The sequence below is a fragment of the Pangasianodon hypophthalmus genome, chromosome 7, assembly GCF_027358585.1.
Source record: "Pangasianodon hypophthalmus isolate fPanHyp1 chromosome 7, fPanHyp1.pri, whole genome shotgun sequence".
Classification (NCBI taxonomy): Eukaryota; Metazoa; Chordata; class Actinopteri; order Siluriformes; family Pangasiidae; genus Pangasianodon; species Pangasianodon hypophthalmus.
In genome coordinates, this window is record NC_069716.1 from 24645758 (window position 1) to 24664952 (window position 19195).

A 19195-nucleotide genomic window follows, 5' to 3' on the forward strand; every position below is an offset into this window, starting at 1 on the left:
GATTCACTGCACAGTCAGTAGGAGGCTCAAAATCACAAACTGCCTCTTTAAACGCTAACGTATGTAATTCTAGAAAGATCCCCTGAGAGGTTAGGAAGAAAGACAAGTAGAGATGTAGTGTAGATGTAGTCATCTGTCTGCATGTGGACATCCACCTGAGTGCAGGGCTTTTAGAGGCATTATCACCTCATTAGATCTTGCGGAGTTCATGAACGCGCACTAATACAGTTCAGCACAACTGCACAGTCGACAAAACTGGACTTTTTTTTTTTAAAAAAAAGACAAAATCATATGAAACCACATGCTGTGGATTCTGATTGGTCAGAAGGTGATGATTAATCTTCTATAAGATCAGCTCTGACTGTAATTTGGTTGTAATTTAAATCAAGGTTATGTGATATGTTATATTAATGTTATCGTTTCTAATTCACGGTGACTTGTGTGGCAGCCAGTACACTGAGTCTAAGCCTAATAATAATCATATTAAAAAATGTGCTGTTGCTTAACAAAGAAAAATATATAATTGTTGATATGGTGAAGTTTTTTTGTCAGGAGATGTTTATGTAACATTTATGGAAGAAAGTTTAGTGTCTTCAGTGTCAGTGCTTTGAAGCAGTAACTTTAAGTTTTCCACCGTGGGAAAATCTTCAGGAAGGAATATTATTAATGATGCTATAACGTAAGTCATAACAGGAACTTGTTTCATGGACATCCGACAACATTAAAGGTAACTGTAAATGGATTAAAGTGTGTGATCACGACAGTTTTTTATTGTAAAATTGAACCAGTTAAATGTGTGTGCTGTATGTTTGTGAGAGAGAAGGGCGGGGTTATGTTTAATGAGAAAAGCAGTGTCTCCCTCTATTGGGGTAAAAACATAAGCACAACACAGTGATCAGATAAACTGTGTTGAAAAGTATTAGAATGAGCAGAGGTTCAGACAGACAGACAGATAGATGATTGAATTTATTTCGATTGTAATTTGTGGCTTGCTCAATTCTGTAAATTAACACCACAGCACTGTTAAACTCACTGTTGAACCTGACTGGGAATTAATCAATGGCAGTTAATGCAGAGTTATAGTTATAAAATGGATTATTTTCCAAAAACAGCATCTCTTGAAATCTTTAATTCCTCTTATACAACAAGAATGTTGCCTATGATGACATTTTATCTGTTGAAGAACGACACATACATTTGATCTATTTAGTTACTTTTAGTACCGTGGAATATCCGTGAAGCAAATTATTATTTATGCTTTAACAGTTATAAAAACAGCACTTCAATCACTTTCTCTTCAAGTTAATACCTGAAGACACAAAAAACAGAAAAAACAAAGACCTTCCTCTGTTAGAAAACTCACAGCTTTACCTCTGATTGTTACAAAGCGCTGACACTGGAGACTCCTTCCAAAATGTTGAAGAAACCTTTCCTTACAGAAAACTTGACCATATCAGCGATATATACCTTGTTCGTTGTTAAATAAAATGTTTAGTGTTTCTCAGGAGGCATAGATTCTGTAAAGCATCAATCATACAAGTCCCTGTGAATTAGCTGTTACTATAGAAACAATACCATTAGAAATAGCGTATTAATATAAACCTGTGATTTGCTTAGCAGCTGGAACTACTACTATGATGCATCAGAGCAGATGTTACAGATGTGTCAGACATTTGTGTTATTATTCATCATGTTTTCATATTTATTTACAGCGAGTCATTTCATGTGATTATGGAGCAGTCATACTATATATTGTACTAAAGATTGTACAGTATGAGGAAAATATCTGTTTAAAATGATACATAAATGTCGTATACAAGAGTTTAATATTCACTAATTGTCATCATTCTAGAAATAACTGTTTCGCCCTGACATATAGTTCATCAGAGTAACAATAAAACTCACCCAAAGTATTTGTGTGTCCAGAGTATTTATTTGAATATTCTGTGGATAAACCGCGTAGATGCAACATCACAGAAACAATTGTTATTTCATCACCTTCAATAAGTTGTTGCATTCCCCCAGCCCATCCACACACAAACGTGAAAACGCACACGTGCTCGTCTGCTCATCGTCCCTGCAATACTTTTACCACTTCCACCTAAATAAACTCTTTTATACAATAACAAAGATTAAATAAATAATGCTAGTCTGCTTAGTTTGGGGGACTCAAGCTCATGAATGTGCAGGTTAATGTGGAATGTAGTCTCTCTTAAAGAGAACAACGCTAACATCCTCTCACTAAGAGAATCGGACGTTGTGGAAACGTCTTAAAAATGTTCTAAAAACAAAGCATTTTACTCAACACAGATACTAAAACAGGGAAAGGAAAAACTTTCCTTCATGTTGCTGATTGTATATGCTGCAAGCTACGACTGATTATACTTGTCTTCATCAGGTATGTGCTGAAGGTATGAAATTAGAATTATACTGTACTTTTAAAAATACAACACTGATAAAACTCTTCTTTAGTCAGAGTGCTAAAGAACAACAAACGTTATGAACAGAATTGTGAACTCGCTGGTTTAAAAAATCTGATTTAAGATCCAAAGGCTAGCGTTATTATGTTAAATGTTGATCAAAGCACATCCACTCTAAATATGAATGTGCCATTAAAGCTTTATCTTGCTGAATGGATTTAAAATTAAAACAGTAGCAAGCCTAGAGAACAGAAAACGCTGTAGCTCTGTCTGTGCCAAACCGTAACATACTGCAGTCTTAGTGCCATTTCTTTTTGTTTTTCCCCTCAGCTTGGACTAGTAAGTGCTGCACTTATTTCCTGTCTTGTGGATGGTTTTTGTTGCAGAGCATCCTCCTTTTTTGTTTTCCTTCATCTGCCTAGAAAAGAAGAAAGAAAATAAGTTTGAATTTAGTGGAGTTGTGTAAAGGGGTGTGAAGGTTCACGCATTTAAATCAGTGCACAGATCTGGATATTTACGTTACAGCCACGCAGATTCAAAACAGTGTGCATCATTGTGTGATTATGGTGAAGAAACGATCTGAGTGTTCTATTATTTACCAAGTGCAAATTAATCTGTTTTATCAGTGATTTCACAAATGCCAGAGAAGGACATGTGGCCTCTTCACTTATCGGCCTTATTGAAGGACATGTGGCCTCTTCACTTATCGGCCTTATTGAAGGAGGTGTGGCCTCTGTGTCTGTCAGTGTCAGTTAAGGAGGTGTGGCCTCTGTGTCTGTCAGTCTCAGTGAAGGAGGTGTGGCCTCTGTGTCTGTCAGTCTCAGTGAAGGAGGTGTGGCCTCTGTGTCTGTCTGTCTCAGTGAAGGAGGTGTGGCCTCTATATCTTTAATCTCAGTAAAGGAGGTGTGGTCTCTTAGCCTGTCAGATTTAGTGAATGAGGCATGGCCTGTGTGTCTGTCAGTCAGACACTGTCTGTGTCTCCCACAGTTGTGGCCTCTGTGCATGTCAGTCCCAAGTCCATAATACATCCTAACCCTGTGACCATTTACAATGATAAAGTAATTATTGTATGTAAAACCATAACAAACCAACTCTGAACAGATGGGGAAGGGTTTGAATCACAGCATATCTACTTACAGTGCAGAAGTCTGAAGATGTAAACCTGATAGTTTTATACTACTCCACAAGTTTAGACCACAGCAACATGTAAACCAAAAAAGCTTCACAGGTGCGAGTCACAAGTTGAATTGTCTACACATTCTCCTGAGTCATAAATATTAAGAATATACATAACAAACCTAAGGGCAACATTGTATTATCATCTCAGGAACATTAAAAACCTGCAGTGACTGTAAAGAATTTAAGTATACAAAAAGAAAGGAAAAAACCCACTGCACTGTTGTGACTGAATCAGCGGGAGCGATTCATCACCTGCTCGGTCACTGCTTGCTGTCAGTGTGCAGCTGCTCGGCTTTAGTCTGGCTGGTGTGCTGCACTTTAGGATTCTGGGAGTTCTGGGGTTCAGAGGAGCAACCTCGCTTTCTCATGGCTGCAGGAGCCGACGATGCTGAAGGCTCGGGAGCGGGGTTCTGGTCTGGATCAGGGTCGGGATCTGTTTGGGATGGCTGGGGTTCAGACTGAGGCGGTGGTTGATGGGACGCCGAGATGGCACCTGGAGAAAACGGATTTTGATGTTTATACGCACGTATACTTGCACATTGCTGTATCATTTAGGCACTACTTCTAGAGAAAGACATGTGATCAAACTGTTGGCACAGTGAAGCAAAGAAGCCAAGCATGCACAAAAAGCTGCTGCTGTGTGTGTTTCTTACCACTGCTGCTGGCCTGAGAGTCGTCCGACATCGACGGCTCTGCCTCCTCCTGAATGGTGGGCACTGATGCTAGCAGACCTGATGGATTAACAGATAAACAATTAGTATATAAACTGCACTAACTTCCCAATTATATGATTTGAAGCCTATGAGGTACACAGTAGTGATTCTCTTAATACATAAATGTACAAAGTCTCACAGGATATGAATGTTTTTCCAAACTAACTGGAATTTCATTAAGGCCACATTCCTTAAAAGCTGTGTAAAAGTTCCTTTGAACAATATATGAGTAAAATTATTCGTATACAGTTTGATAAATGAGGCCCACTGTGAGGTAGAGCGTGAGCCTCAGGCCTCAAGTTCAAATTACGAAGTTCTAAGTCAAGGTTAGACGCAAGCACTTAAAAGTACTGTTATCTAATTCACTGTGTTAATGTAGGTCAAAACACCTCCGAAAACCCGAGGTAATTTCTCTATTAGGCTAAAAGTATGGGGCCAAAAAGGTGGCTTGTGTAAGCCACTAAATTCATCATCACCTTCATCCTTCTACATTCAACCTCATTTCATTTTACAGAGAACAAAATGAGAGGTGTGTGTGTGTGTGTGTGTGCGCGTGTGTGTGTGCGGGGGTTTTAAGGGTCAATACCGGAAAAAAACAACCCAAAAAGAGATTCTAAATGGAGCATTAGAGTGTTGTAACAGTACTTGACACTGCACGAATGTGTTCTTTCCAAAATGTTCCAAACGACTGCAAAGAAAAAAATGGCTATTAGTGTGTGTGTGTGTGTGTGTGTGTGTGTGTGTGTGTGTGAGAGAGAGAGAGTATGTGTGTCTCACTAAGGCCTCTGTAGTGCGAGAGCTGCTGATAGACTTGCTTCATCCTCTCGATGTTGAGGCGGCTGCTCTCTGCGTGATTTATCATGGGTTTGGGATAATCGACTCCCACAATGCAGTTCGCTGCCTTCTGAATCGCCTCCGGTGTATTCCACGGCTCGTAGATGTAGCGGCTCGGGTAGTCCTTCAGCTCAGGAATATATCTCCTGTGCAGTGTAATAAAAATTATCAAAAAAAATTGCAAAGATGCCAATATTATTAACAAGAAAATCCTAGAAGGTAGAATTATCATTACTATTAAAACTGATGTTGACCATTATTTCACATTAATGAAGGCAAAACATTGTCCATTTACGGTGACAGAAAGAGAGGGTGCTGCGTCAGTGCATCTTTCAAGAGGGCGGAGATCAGAGATTGCTAATGAGGGGAAGGGGCGGAGCTTCCAGGCTGTCAGTTGATATTGGAGTGTTCAAAACTCAAATATCAAATATCGGTTCAAATATCAATTAATCCAATGGATTAGCTCATCTAATGTTTTTATAGGGTGAGGAAGAAGAAAACTCTTTTTTGGTTATCTCTGAGTGATAACTCATAGCAGCGAAAGCCGATGCTCATATGCAGAGTTACTGCACATTTTCTGCATTTGATTCTGACAAGTTTGGAGAAATTGTAGGAACATTAGCTAGCTAAACCGCAAATGTTGGCACCTCTGAATCTGAACTTCTGTGAAGGCTTTGATAATAAATAATAATGATGTTACTGGGTAACAAATCTCCAATAAAAATACTGTTTCAAGGTTTAAAAAAAAACAAAACAAAAAAAAAAACCAAAGGCCAACACTAAATATCTAATTAGCAGTGCAAAAAACCAAGACTTTATATACTTTTTCTCTCTTCCTTCATATCAATGATTTGACTGTTGCTATGGTTACATTTTATTTCCATTCATTTGTGTGTTCAACTCACGCAATGCAGCGTATAAATTACTCCTATCTTTAGTTGATTTATAAACAGCTACTAACCGTTTTCATGGTTACATATTATGTGGAGCATTGATTTAGAACTGTAATTAAATCTGTCTCAATGTTAAAAGTAAAACACAGCTGATTTTTGTCTACGTGACCTACATCTGCATCTCCTCGAACCGCTGTTAAACTGCTGCTGTGAACTTTGGCCACGTTTCCTGGGAAGCTCCTAATAAACAAGGCTGATTCTACGCACTGCCCCTCACGCCTGTCACGTTTATGTAATGTTTTTCTGAGAGGCAACGTGGCCTGATGTAGGTCATGAGCCGATCAGTGGGAGCAGAACTACAAAGCTGAAATATAATTATAGAGGTATTTTTATTTCATGCTTTTTTTTTTTTTTTTTTTTTTGAATGTGTGAACAAAAGAACAAGAGGGAAAACCTAATTTGCCATAATTTGTATAAAAAGTTGCACAAAGAGTCAGAGGCATAAATTAAAATCTCAAAAATTCTAACCTTTTGAGATATTTATAATTAATCAAAATTTTTTCCATTTCCATTATATTTCTGAGATTTTTTCATGTTGAGTTTTCTTGATAAGGCCATTTAAAAATATTCTTAAAGGCCATTAATACAAATCATGAAAAAGAAAGATACGAAATGTGATGTAGATTTGGTAGGCCACATCGTTGCAGAAGAAACATCTATAGACACTGATTTTGCACCTCAGAATATATCCACACTTATTTCCTAAACCAGTTCTGATTTTTTTTTTTCAGAAAACTCGAATTCAGCACTGCTGGGATTACTTCTTGTGCGCCTCCTGTGGCTTGTACTATAGAAACAGTGGGTGGTTGATCTCTTTTACATCCTAAAGATTTACGATGAACCACTACTCATCTCTAAGAGTCGAGAACATTTTCACTCCCAGGTTTTAGCAAAGATTTTTGGTCTTTATTAGGCTTCTAAGATTATCTTAACAGTAAATTTCAGAAACATTATAGCAGCCCTGGACAGCTATGGAAACTCAGAAAGCGTTTAGATAAAGTGTGGATACTCTGTTGATGTGCTAAATTGATTTTGCACTGATGCAGCCTCCCAAATGTACACCACCAGGACATTTCCAGGAAGTGTGTACTATAAGACAGACTTCTGTCTCTGACAGTATAGTGAGCATAAACACTGCTCTTTAGGTGTGACAGCTCAGTATAAAAATATGCTCTGTAGCAGACAGAGAGGCTCCCAGTGTTTACAGCACTCCTACAACACACACTGCGCTGTTCACAACAACCATGCAGAGCTTTTTCACCATCACACAGCTGAACCTCTTCAGAAAAAAGTTTTTATTTCTCTTATACCACAGCAATCTGCAATGCTATCAAATGCTATTTATTTATTTATTAAAGAACATCACTTCGTAGGACTTCATTTGATCTGTTTAGAGTTACGTTTATCGTTGTGGAATATCGATGAAACAAGTTAGTTCCTGCTATCACTTATGTTACAGGAGCTACAGTCACTCCCTCATCAATCCCAATTTTTTCCTTTCTCTAGATATGAGGAATGGGTTTGGTCGAATAATCCTGGTCCAGGTTTGGTCAAATAATCCTGGATGTCTGAACAAATAATTTCAGAATGCACAATGAAGTAAAATAAGATATGAATTAAAAGACTCATATCTTTTGATTCGTGAATCCTTATAAAACATTTGAATTATCTATTTGAAAAGCTTGTTACTTTATGGACCTGAAAAGAAATTGTACTTTTACAGCATCCAAACAACGTATATACTATTTATATATGATCCCATATATGTATGAACTGCAGACACACACAAGAAGCAATGCAACAGGAGTAAGTGGTAAATAAGAAAATAGTAGAGTAGACCATAAAAATGTTTATGTTATTGAATTGCAGTCTAAACATCCATCTGTTGTCCCTTATTCACAAAGAGTTCACGAGTTAGTTTATGATCATGATGTATTTAAAAAAAAAAAAGTCATCTGTATTACCGTATGTAGTCCCCGCTGGGGTCGATGCGGCGCCCGAAGCCCACGGGACAGTAGCAGTGGAAGAACTGCTGGAAGAAAGCGCTGCAGGAAAGCCACATCCAGCTTCCAGCATTCACGCTCCAGTCAGCGTCTAGCAACAGCTCCTCAAACACCTGTACATGATGAACACACCACACGCAGAACCTCACTAACACATCCACTGCTGGTCCTTCAGTTTTTCAGTACTTGCTCATGAAATTTTTTTAAAATTCACATTCTTAAATGATAAAGACAGCAAAACTTCTTTGATATTATTGCTCATGTCTAGGAATCTTGACCTGACTCGCTACTACCAGACAAACAGAATCAGCTGTCCGGGTCGTACCCTCATGCCGCTCTCCCAGCTGATCCACAGGTCACCCCGGGTGAGGAAGCAGGCCACGGCGTGGCGCGCTAGGTGATGGATCCATCCCTCCTGCCTCAGCTGGCACATGATAGCGTCGATCCAGGGGAAGCCCGTCCTGCCTTCGGCCCACTTGGCCAGTGCTTCGGGGTTCTTGTCCCAGGGGATCTGCACGCAGATGGGGTTTCCTTCCATGCGGTCGAAGCTGGGGTTGTTGGTGGCTGCAGTGTAGAAGAACTCGCGCCACAAGAGCTGCCTGAACAGCGAGAGAGGAGGGCTGGAGCGTCTGCGCAGCTGGGAAAGAAGAATATGACTATTATCATCATCATCAAGTCTTTTTCGAGTTGTCTCTAATGAACAAGTTAGTTCCTGGTATCACTTATGTTACAGCTGCTACAAACAGTCATTCCCTCACCAGTCTCACTTAATAAGATTAAGACTTATCAACAAATTAATTAAGAAAAAACAAAAAACCCCACAGCTTTTCACGTTACCAAGAAACTGCAAAGTGCAATGATATTTTTTAGTACAATCTTTGTTATTTTAATTTTATGACTTCTGCATTAGCGAGTCAGTACAAAAACATTTTAGATTTCCAAACATTAGTTTTTCAAAGCATAAATTAAATGTTACAAAAACTACATAAGAGACACTTTTCAGACAAAAAACATAATGAAGGCTGCTGGGTTTTGCAGCAGAAATAAGAAGCAAGTGTGACAAAGTCTCCAGAAGAATTGTGGCTGATTCTGCAAGATGCTCAGTAACACTTACAGCTCATTTCCTTATAAAACTAATTGTACCTGAGACTACTATTTTTTTTTTTTCGAAGCAAAGGGTCGTCATATCAAATATTGACTTTGTTTCATGTATTACTCTTTACTGCTCTTTATAATACTTTCTTAATGTAGAAACATTTAAATTATTTTTGAAGGAATTATTTCTTTGCATGTGCCTAAGTCTTTTGCACAGTACCGTAAACCTGTGATTTGCCTTACAGCCAGTACTATCGTCAGAGCTGAAGTTAAACAACAGCATTGTGTTATAACGGCCTACCTTGCCCTGCTGCTCCATGCCTGGATTTTGTAGCTGCTGCCTATGATGATGTCATCCAGAGGCGACAGTACTTAAAGCTCAGCTCGGCTCAGCTTAAGGGGGCTTGGCTTGCTTCTCTGACGCACTGCTCGTTTCTGTGTGTTGCCAATCCGATTTGTATGCCATGTGTTTTGACTTTGCTTGACTGTTGCTGGACTCTGAACTTGGGTTGCCCCTTGGCACTTTTGCTGTTTGTAAATAGCTACTAGCTGCTGTATATTTGAAAATATTCTTTCTTTGCTAGTTCCCACTGAAGTAGTGGTGCGGCCGCCATTTATTTTGGGAGTGGGCTTTATCTATGTTTCTGCTTAGGGAGTTTAGGGAAGTCTTGCTGTATTTTGTTTTAGTGTTTTGTTGTAGGTCAGGTAGTTCCCTAAAACAGTGTCTTTTGTTTATTATTTTGGCCTTGGTCCACCCTGAAGCTCCACCCGGTTGTTGCTTGTACAGCACTTGTATAGATCTTGCATAATATACCGCGTTTTGTATATATCTGGTGTGTCCCGTGTGTGTGTGATCCTAACAACACCTCATACTGCGCTCCAGCTAACACAACCCCGTGCCACTAACACTGTATGACCCAACCCTAGACTAGATCGTAGCAATAACATAACTGTTACAGAGACATTTTACTAAAACATCTATTGAAAGTTTCGTTCTCCTTGACCATGCACTGACCTTCATATAGAGTTCACGTAAGTGGTAATAAAGCACTCGAGACGACAGGCAGCCGAAGCAGAGGTACGGACTCAGACCGGTGGGGCTGGCGAAGAGCGAGTGGGCCTTGATTCGAGGACGCTCGAAATTCGCCACCCATGCCTAAATAACACACAAACAAACAAACTTAATGACTGGATAAAGCCAAAAGGCTTTAAAGTTTCAACTCTAGGGTATAGCGTCATTTATCCGAATCGTTAAATGTTAACTTTTTAGCAATTTCCAGTGTTTGCTGGGATTTGTCGGGATTCACCTTTCTGTCCAGATGTTTATTGAGTCTCTCCAGAGCCTCAGTTTCACCGCCTCTCCAAACTGGTGCACCCTTGCCTTGAGCTTTAAACCCTGATGGAGACAGAACACACACATATTCATCATAAGCGATCAGTAAGTGATGCAAAACATGACATTCCATACAGATCTTACACAAATTCATCACAAGAGCAGCTGGTTACAAAAGGAAATCTAATGAGTATTGTGGGTAATTGTTTATCTGGTCTCAGTAGTGCTCTCATTCTGCATCTGGCTATATTCAATATCAAGACCTTTATTCTGATCAATGCATTTCATTCCAATGTGCTGTGAAAATGCTGCAAGGAGGGAAGTGAACAGGGACTCGAATGAAAGTCAAAACGCAAAACTGTAAAATAACTGGAAAGCTTAGAGGCGGAGAGCAGGTTGATTTCCCGTACGAAGGGGACATGTAAAGGAAGGCCATCGTACAAGATTTATGCAATCCTCTCCACGATGAATATGAGCTCTTATGCTCTGGAAAATCTTTACGCTGCTTATAATTAAGAAAAACATCTATAAAGAAGTCATTTGTTTCTATGTTATTTGTGATTGTTGTTTTCTGAGACGAAACCAAAGACAGCAAGTATGTGTAAACGAGGCCTCACCCAGCTCCTCCAGTGAGGGCACGCCGTAATGCTTGTCGTGGTTTTCCGAGAGCTGCGTGCTGCAGCTGGCCATCTGCTCCGGCGTGATGGTGGGCAGCGGCTTCTTGGGCAGCTCGAGGCGGCTCACGATGGCCTGAAAGCGTTTGAAGGTGAGCGGCGGGTTGTTGTTGTTCATTTCGATGATCCTGAATGGAACACACACAAAATTTAATATAGATTATTTAATTAATTAAACATAACTTTGTACATGAAATTAACTAATTGAGTGAATAAGTTTTTATTGTTGCATTAAATCTTAAACTTACCATCTGTAACTGTGTGACCAACGACAGAGCAATACAACAATTTACGGGGTTGTGCTTCTCAATTGTGTTGAGATGGCAAATATATGGCTACAAAATTAAAAATTATTGATTAAAAAAAAATATTATAAGTAGTCTGGCCTGTTTTTTGTTTAAATATAGCCTAATTGTCTTTTTAATATCACTTTAGATTAAAAGCAGTCATTTCAATGGTTTATAAATATAAAAGAATATAGGTTTATAATATACAATGTGAAATAAAAGACTGTTTTCTGTCTATTTAAAATGCAGTAAAAAGATTTTGTTCTTAATTTGGCTGAATAAATGTGACAGTCACGATTATAGTAAAATAAAATAAACAGGATCATCATTTTATCCATTATATACGATTACATTACATTAACTGAGCAAGTATGACCTTTTATAGTTCACTAGGAAAAAAGACATTTTCTCTTTTCCTAGTTCACATAAGACTGATCTGGTCACTGCATGCGGCTCGTCTCATCAGCTGACAGATCCTGGATCTCTCTCACTTTTAGCTTCCACAAACTCAAACGCCAGTTTCTTTATTTTTAGGCCTGATCTTATGCAACAGCCCTCTCTGGTCCATCGTATAATTTCCTTTGTGCGGTTGGGAGTCAGGAGGCTGCCGCGTGTGTGTGAAGTGCGAGGCGACTGCATGCAGCTGGAGCATGTGCGCTATTCTGGATTACATACAGAGCTTTTCAGTGCTGCTGGTCATTCGGTCTCGCTGCTACACGCTGTGACAGAGAGCTCGTCACTCAGCAGAGCACAGCACATGGTGCTCAGTGTGACCTGCAGTTACACTTACACACCAGCAGAGGACGCAGAGTGTTAGACACTGTACAGACACACCTCGCCCTGGCTCTCTCTGACTCCGAGTTCATCTGCGTGCATGGTGTGTATTAAACACACCAATCCCATTTATATAAGAGTGATGACTTGCAGACAGGCATGCTGGCACTCTCTAGGACTTTCCCTTTCCCTGGGAGAGTCTGGACACACCACAGTTATACAATCTGACAATGATATTTGATATTCTTATCCCAGATGGTTTGACAGCAGTGTCTCGGCTTTCAAAGTGCTTCACATCATGCTGTCAGTTATCTGCTTTGACTCAAAACATGTTGATAACACACTTACAAGATGTGCAAGGTCATATCATGGGTACTATGGAGAGCTCAGAGTACATAAGCAAAGCTTAAATCAACAAGGCGTTGTTGACGACACCATTTTCCAAATGCTGATTTCCCCTCACTGTGGATATTGTAGTATTGTACCTCATCTACAACACACAGTGTAGAATGTACAATCTGTGCAAAAGTGTAGGGGGTGTACCTAATAAACTGCATACTCAATGTGTTTGTGTGTCTATGCGGAGTAAAAAAAGGTGTGTGTATTGTTCCACACCTGTCCGGGTTGTAGAGTGTGTGAGAGTGCCTCACGATCGTCTCCACACCGAACTCCTGGGCCATTTTAATGATGGCGCCATCCCGCTCCTTACCGTACGGCTCCGAGTCATACTCAAACGTCAGTCGAGTCACGTTCCACTCCTGAGAGAGGAGAGAGAGACAGAGAGAGAGATCGTAATATGCAGATGTGTATCGGTTTAGGAAAAAGAGTACGCCTTGTTTGGGACGCAAAGCAAACCGTGTAGGCTGCATTTCACCAATTCCAATAGTACAAGAGCAGCAGTCTGAAAGCATGTATCTCTGTAGCATGTATCTTTTTTAAGCTTAATATGACCTAGTTCCATCAACAGTTTTAAATTCAAATTTTATTTGTCACTCACACAACCATACACAGTACCACGTGTAGTGAAATGCTTTTTACGACTGTCCATGACGTAAAATAGAATTTACATAGAGTTGGAAAATGGAAAAATATTAAAAAAAGTATAAAACTAGAATGTCGTGATTTAAAGATGGGCAGCATCAGTCAGCAACAGTCTGATTAAGTGCAGATATGTGCAGCTGTTTTGCGTAATATAATGTTAAACTTAAGCTGTGGTGGTGGTATGAAATTGCCCATGCATATAATAAATATTTACAAACACAGGATAAAGTATATATACAGGATAAATTGATTACTGAAAAGAAATGAATAGAAAATGTATTATATATATTTATTACTTGATAATAAACCACAGCATGGTTGAATTCTCAAGCCCTCGTTCTAATACGTTATTGTTTCTACAGAAACAGCTCAAATACAGCGACTTGTGTTTGGTAGATGGTTTGGTAATCCAAGACTAATAATAAACGCTGCTATAACGTAAGTGATAACAGGAACTAACTTGCCTAGTGGAAGGTCCATAACATTAAATGTAACTATAAATGGTTAAAATGTGCGATATGCCGTTTATTAAGAAATTAAAAATGTTTATTTTTGGCAATGTGGTATAAGAGGAATAACACACTTTGGGCCATGCTGTTATAGAAAAAATAATACTAATAAATAACAGCACGATCCGTCGTGTTATTTCTTACTGGACTCATATTTGGCGTCTTTGCCTGAGTAGATGGTGGTGACATGGTATCTGGCCCCCGTCCTCAATCATGCCTAATAACAACCGGCAATCAGCATCAGCCTTACAGAACGCAGATCGGTCCATCTCTGCTATGAAATGCACTAATATACAGTCCCCTCCGAATGTATTGGAACGGCAAAGCCAATTCTTTTGTTTTTGATATACGCTAAAGACTTTTGGATTTGAGATCAAAAGATGAATATGAGACAATAGATCAGAATTTCAACCAATTCCTGGCCAAGTCAATCACCAGACCCAAACCCAACTGAGCATGCATTTCACCTCCTGTAGAGAAGACTGAAAGGAGAAACCACCCAAAACAAACAACCACTTGAAAGAAGTTGCAGTACAAGCCTGGAAATGCAGCAGTTATATGATGTTAGAGGGTCACTGACTTGATGCAGGCAATGTATATGCAACCAAATATTAAGTGTTATTTACTTTAAGACTATATGTTCCTATACTTTTGCTCACCTAAAAATTGGGTGGTCTGCCACCAAAGGTGCCATGTTTTAAGTTGTTGAACACATCTGGATACAAGTACGAGGAAAAGAAAGCTGAAATTTTGATCTATTGTCTCATATTCATCTTTTGATCTCAAGCCCAAATCTCTTCAGCGTACAACAAAAACAAAAGAACAGGCCTTTCCGTTCCAATACTTTTGGAGGGGACTGTAGATAGAATTTGCGATTCAAGTCGTTGAATTGGTTCACTACAGGTTACTCATCATTCAGGTGTTGTTAACTGTTTAGTAACCATGACAACTGCAGTTAGGACAACAGCTAAGTAAGGAAGAAAACACTTGGGGGTGTGCTGTTATATAAAAATAATCAGTAACAGGGTGGGGTATCATCATGGCACCGTTCTCCCTACCATGAGCAGGCATGTTTGAGAGCAAACTAAATCTCACAAAAATCATATTGACTTTAGAAATTGATAAGTATGGAATCTAAAATCCACCTTCAGGTGTAACCACAATGGAGAGGCAGCAATTCCTCGAGTGATATGTTCATTAAGAAAAACGACGATCGATGATGAGGGAATGAGTCTGCTCACTTTTATAATGTGGCTACAGAGAGAAACGGATAAAAAAAAAAAAATCAAGTGAGGATTCGATATGTTGATGACGACATCCAGCTGCCCACCTGCTTTCCTTCCAGCACACATCAGAGACAGAACACAGAAAGTGGATTTAAAATGCAGTGTGACCTTTAAAAAAAAAAAAAAAAAAAAAAAAAAAAAAATACTGACCTTCAGAATCAAACAGCGGGATCAATATTTCCCAGAATCAGAATTTTATAGAGAGAGACACTTTAATTAAATCTCCTGCCTCTGGAGCAGGGGAACACTCAGAGAAGCAAATAAACTTAACAGCACCAACGACATAAACTAGCGATGCTTCAGGTTTCATGGAAAAGTCTTCAGGACAGAGGAGTTTCCACTTTCCAGTTACACAAGCTGCGTTTTCTTTGTCTTATTAACGTCAAGAGGGAGAAAAAAAGAGGCTGCTAAGAGAACGACTGGTTATCATTGCTATAACAATCAATAACAGGAACTAAATTGCCTCACGGACTTTCCAAAACAGGCAAACGTAACTGTAAACCATTATACGTAACGTCACTCATAAATTAAACACTGTAATCATTGTTGTATAAGAGCAATCACACACTTTGAACCATGCTCTTGTACTAAAATAATACACTTTATTACAATCTGTCGTGTTTTATTTCTTACGTTACGTACTGTATGTTGAGCTAGTTAGCTAGTTATGTGCAATTATACAGAATATAAGAAATAAATGTGTATATGATTGCGCAGCACATCACATTTGTGCCCTCAACAAAATTGTTTAGCCATGTTTCAGGAATGAGACGTAGGGTTCTCCTAAGTATTGTGTCTGGCTAGCATCTTTATTTTCACTCCATAAGTGACTGTATGTGCTAGGAGGAGAGTCATATGCTTTGTGTTGCACTTTATTTTCTTCAGTCTTCATCAGTGTTCCTTTTTCTGTCACCTGCGCACACTAATTTACCAGACTAGTAATGTTGTGTGTAAAAAAAATTATGCTCAGAAAGTCAATAAGGAGTAAGTTTTTTTCCCCTCTCCTTTTTCGGGTTGCTGAAGCTACTTCTCCAAATTAAATAAAAACGAATTTATTTTACGAATAAAAACGAATAGCTCGGACATGAAATCGTCATCTCCTGATCTGTCCATGTCCCTGAACATGCTACTGATATCAAGCAGTAAGTATCAACAGTCAGTTTCATTTGTTTTACCACAAACAAATGATGATTTAGTTAAAATTGTAGTATCAGTCAGCAATAAACTGTTTAAGCGTGTATTTCTGCTTGACGATGTTTTCAGGACAGCCTCTGGTTCCACCACAACCCTGATCAGGAGCTGTTGTTAAAAGCTGTTATTAAAACGAATGAATGAATGAATGTATTATCATTTTTCATGTTTGATATAATTATTACATGTTTGCCACAGAGGGCATCCAGGGGCCAAGACGTGAGGGATGGAGAGAGAAAGAGAGATTCACGAACTGACCTTGAACAGTCTGGGAAACACATCGGCGGGCTGCCCTCGCACCACAAACAGCCTCGAGTTCAGTTTCCTTAAACTCGTATCCAGATCCTCTAACGACTCCAGCAGAAATCTGCAGGGGAAAAAAAAACACAGATTACAAATATATTAAACAAATAAGCAATAAAACATGTCAGGTGTGCTGTTATAATCAGTGACAGTGAAGTGATGCAGCCTGACGTGAAACTGAGTCAAAATGTATTAGTTTCCAATAACAGCATGACCGTAAGTGTTGTATTCCTCTTATACGACAACAAATTCCCAACACTATCAATTTATTTATTAAATAACATCAACACTATTTTTTATCCATTTATATTAACGCTTAGTGATGCAGAAGTCAGTCTGTGTTGTCACTAACGATATAATAGCAATAAACAGTTTCCTGTCTTCAAGTTAATAATATTACAGAGAAGCCTCTCTGACCTGAAGACTTTTCTGTGTTGGAAAACTTAAAATTAAAGCTTTACGTCTGACTGATATAAAGCTCTGACACTGGAGACTCCTTACAAAAATGCTACATAAACACGTCCACTCAGAAAACGTCACCCTATCAGCAATCACACACACACTCACACACACATACAAATCAGTTAATGTACAATATCTCTCATACAAGTTCCTGTGTAAACTGTTACTGTAGAAATGATAATGTATGAGATCAGGCGCATTAATATGATCCTGTGATTTGCCTTGAAGCCGGAACTACTTTCAGAGCTGCTCTTAAAAATGAATCAAAACCTTCTCTCAGCACTGTGGTATGAAAGAAAAATAAAAACACACCAGGTTACGAAGGTTATAGTCGTCACTTTCTTATTCTCTGTAGTCACGAAGAACTAAAACGCCATCATTAAAAATGTAGTTCCTGTCACTGTAAGCGTGTAGGCTGCACCTCAGCCACGTGCGGCCGCGTTTCAATAACAGCACTTGAAGTACGCGAGGGTTACATCCGGGCACTTCTTAGTGTATTATCAAGCTGAAGAGCTGGCGCGTCTCACGCGCACTTTTGGAAAAGCGAGCACGCGATTTGAAACACGACCAAACGTTGTTGTTATGTTTGCTAGCGCCTTATTACCAACCGGTTAGTGACGCCTTCTGAGTTATTTTCTTTCATTTTCTAGGGGAAAAAACAATAAAAATAGATAGATAGATAGATAGATAGATAGATAGATAATAAATAAATAAATTCACTCCATTTTCATAAAATTAAACGGAAAATTAATCCAAAGTATTTATATTTAGCTTGGGAAATGAAATTAGCATAAGACTAACGACAAGTAAAACTAAATCTGTTTTGAATTAGCTATTTTTTTTTATGAATAAAACAAACAAAGGAAGCAAACATCTATTTAATGATCGAGTTAATGATTAACTTGATAAAGGAGTTACTGTTTGAGCCTGAAGGCTGAGTGAAGTAACGTCTTTAACAAACCTAAAAGCTGTAAAAGAGCTGGAGCTGATTTAAGCTGCTGAGTGAGTGTGTGTGAGTGTGTGTGTGTGTGTGTGTGTGTGTGTGTAAACGTCCACAGCTGACAGATAAAGCAGCTCACCTCCACCGGTTGACTCCGACGTTGGCCGCTCCAGCGAACCACGGATCCAAAACATAAACACAGCGCGCCGAGTCCGCGCCATTTAACGCCTCCTGTAAAGCCGGATTGTCGTGAAGTCGCAGCCCTTTTCGGAACCAGTGCACTGAATTCACCACCATGACCGCGAATTTACTCCATTTTAGCCTTTAAAACCAAAAACGCTTCGAAGCTGATCTCTAACTGCCTCCAGTAATCCACAGCTGACAGTTTCCCCTCTCTCTCTCTCTCTCTCTCTCTCTCTCTGTGTGCAGCTTTCCAGAAGTTCCAGATCATTGGTTCCATCCGAAACGCCTTCCTCATCCCCATACTAGTGCACTTCGAAGTAAGGAATGAAACAGCGGCTTCAACGCCCTGCGTAGGGGCCCTACACATCCAACAGGATGCCGTTTGGAATTCAGCCGACACCTCGGACAGCCGACGTAACACAGCTCGCCCGCCTCTTCCCGCTCTCTCATTGGTCGGAAAAGCAGCACGTGCGCAGAATATTCAAATTAGGGGGTGGGCAGGTGAAGCGACGCAGCGATTGGTCGCTCCGCACGTGTTCGCTTCACGTTACTCTGGTCTTCTTGTAAATTATAGCTTGTCTAATTTCCAAAACAAGACCCACTCGATGTCGTAATTCGTTGTAATAATGCTACAAATTATAAAAGCCAACTTCGTGTATGAATCATATTATTTGCATATGCATTTATGAATATGTAATAATGTGAATAATCCTGCCTCGTGTGTACTGTTCACGAGATCCACCACATCCCTGACCAGGATAAAGCAGTTACTGAAGATTAATTGATTAATTAATTAATAGTGTGACTCCAAATTATTGACTCAAAACAACAACAACAACAACACAACCCTTACTGACCATCTTTACTTGGTGCACTTCCGCCCCCTAGTGGTAGGTTTTAGTATTACTCAAGACATCTCAGTTGGTTCCATAGTTCCAGGAAAAGGAAAGAGGGTTTTATTTTTAATTTTTTTTATTTATTTATTTTTTCTTAATATTACAACAGAATTTATCTT

General features: G+C 39.3%; 1 protein-coding gene across 3 annotated transcripts; it reads right to left on the bottom strand.

Moving 5' to 3' along the window:
- Positions 1-1913: 1913 nt before the first annotated feature.
- Positions 1914-18444, bottom strand: cry2 (cryptochrome circadian regulator 2). 3 transcript variants are annotated; one of them, XM_053235637.1, is made up of 12 exons: positions 18137-18444; positions 16551-16659; positions 12881-13023; positions 11148-11332; positions 10505-10593; positions 10213-10353; positions 8428-8739; positions 8064-8215; positions 5090-5292; positions 4253-4330; positions 3813-4092; positions 1914-2838 (listed from the first exon to the last, which is right to left on the bottom strand). In XM_053235637.1, the coding sequence occupies exons 1-11, from the start codon at positions 18292-18294 to the stop codon at positions 3860-3862; spliced, it is 1803 nt and encodes a 600-aa protein (XP_053091612.1). In that variant the 5' UTR covers positions 18295-18444; the 3' UTR covers positions 1914-2838; positions 3813-3859. The 3 variants fall into 3 exon arrangements, with proteins under 3 accessions (XP_053091612.1, XP_053091611.1, XP_053091613.1); XM_053235636.1 differs by having other exon boundaries at positions 3852-4092; positions 18137-18441; XM_053235638.1 differs by lacking the exon at positions 12881-13023 and having other exon boundaries at positions 3852-4092; positions 18137-18436.
- Positions 18445-19195: the final 751 nt, after the last annotated feature.

What these genes read in the sequence shown, in the direction of transcription:
- cry2 (XM_053235637.1), bottom strand. Translation starts at nt 18,294, where the DNA reads ATGGTGGTGAATTCAGTGCACTGGTTCCGAAAAGGGCTGCGACTTCAC. An exon ending in CCCAGCGGGGACTACATACG is followed by an intron (nt 5,293 to 8,063) that starts GTAATACAGATG and finishes TACACTGCACAG; the next exon opens with GAGATATATTCCTGAGCTGA. An exon ending in CTCGCACTACAGAGGCCTTA is followed by an intron (nt 4,331 to 5,089) that starts GTGAGACACACA and finishes TTAATCCATCAG; the next exon opens with GTCTGCTAGCATCAGTGCCC.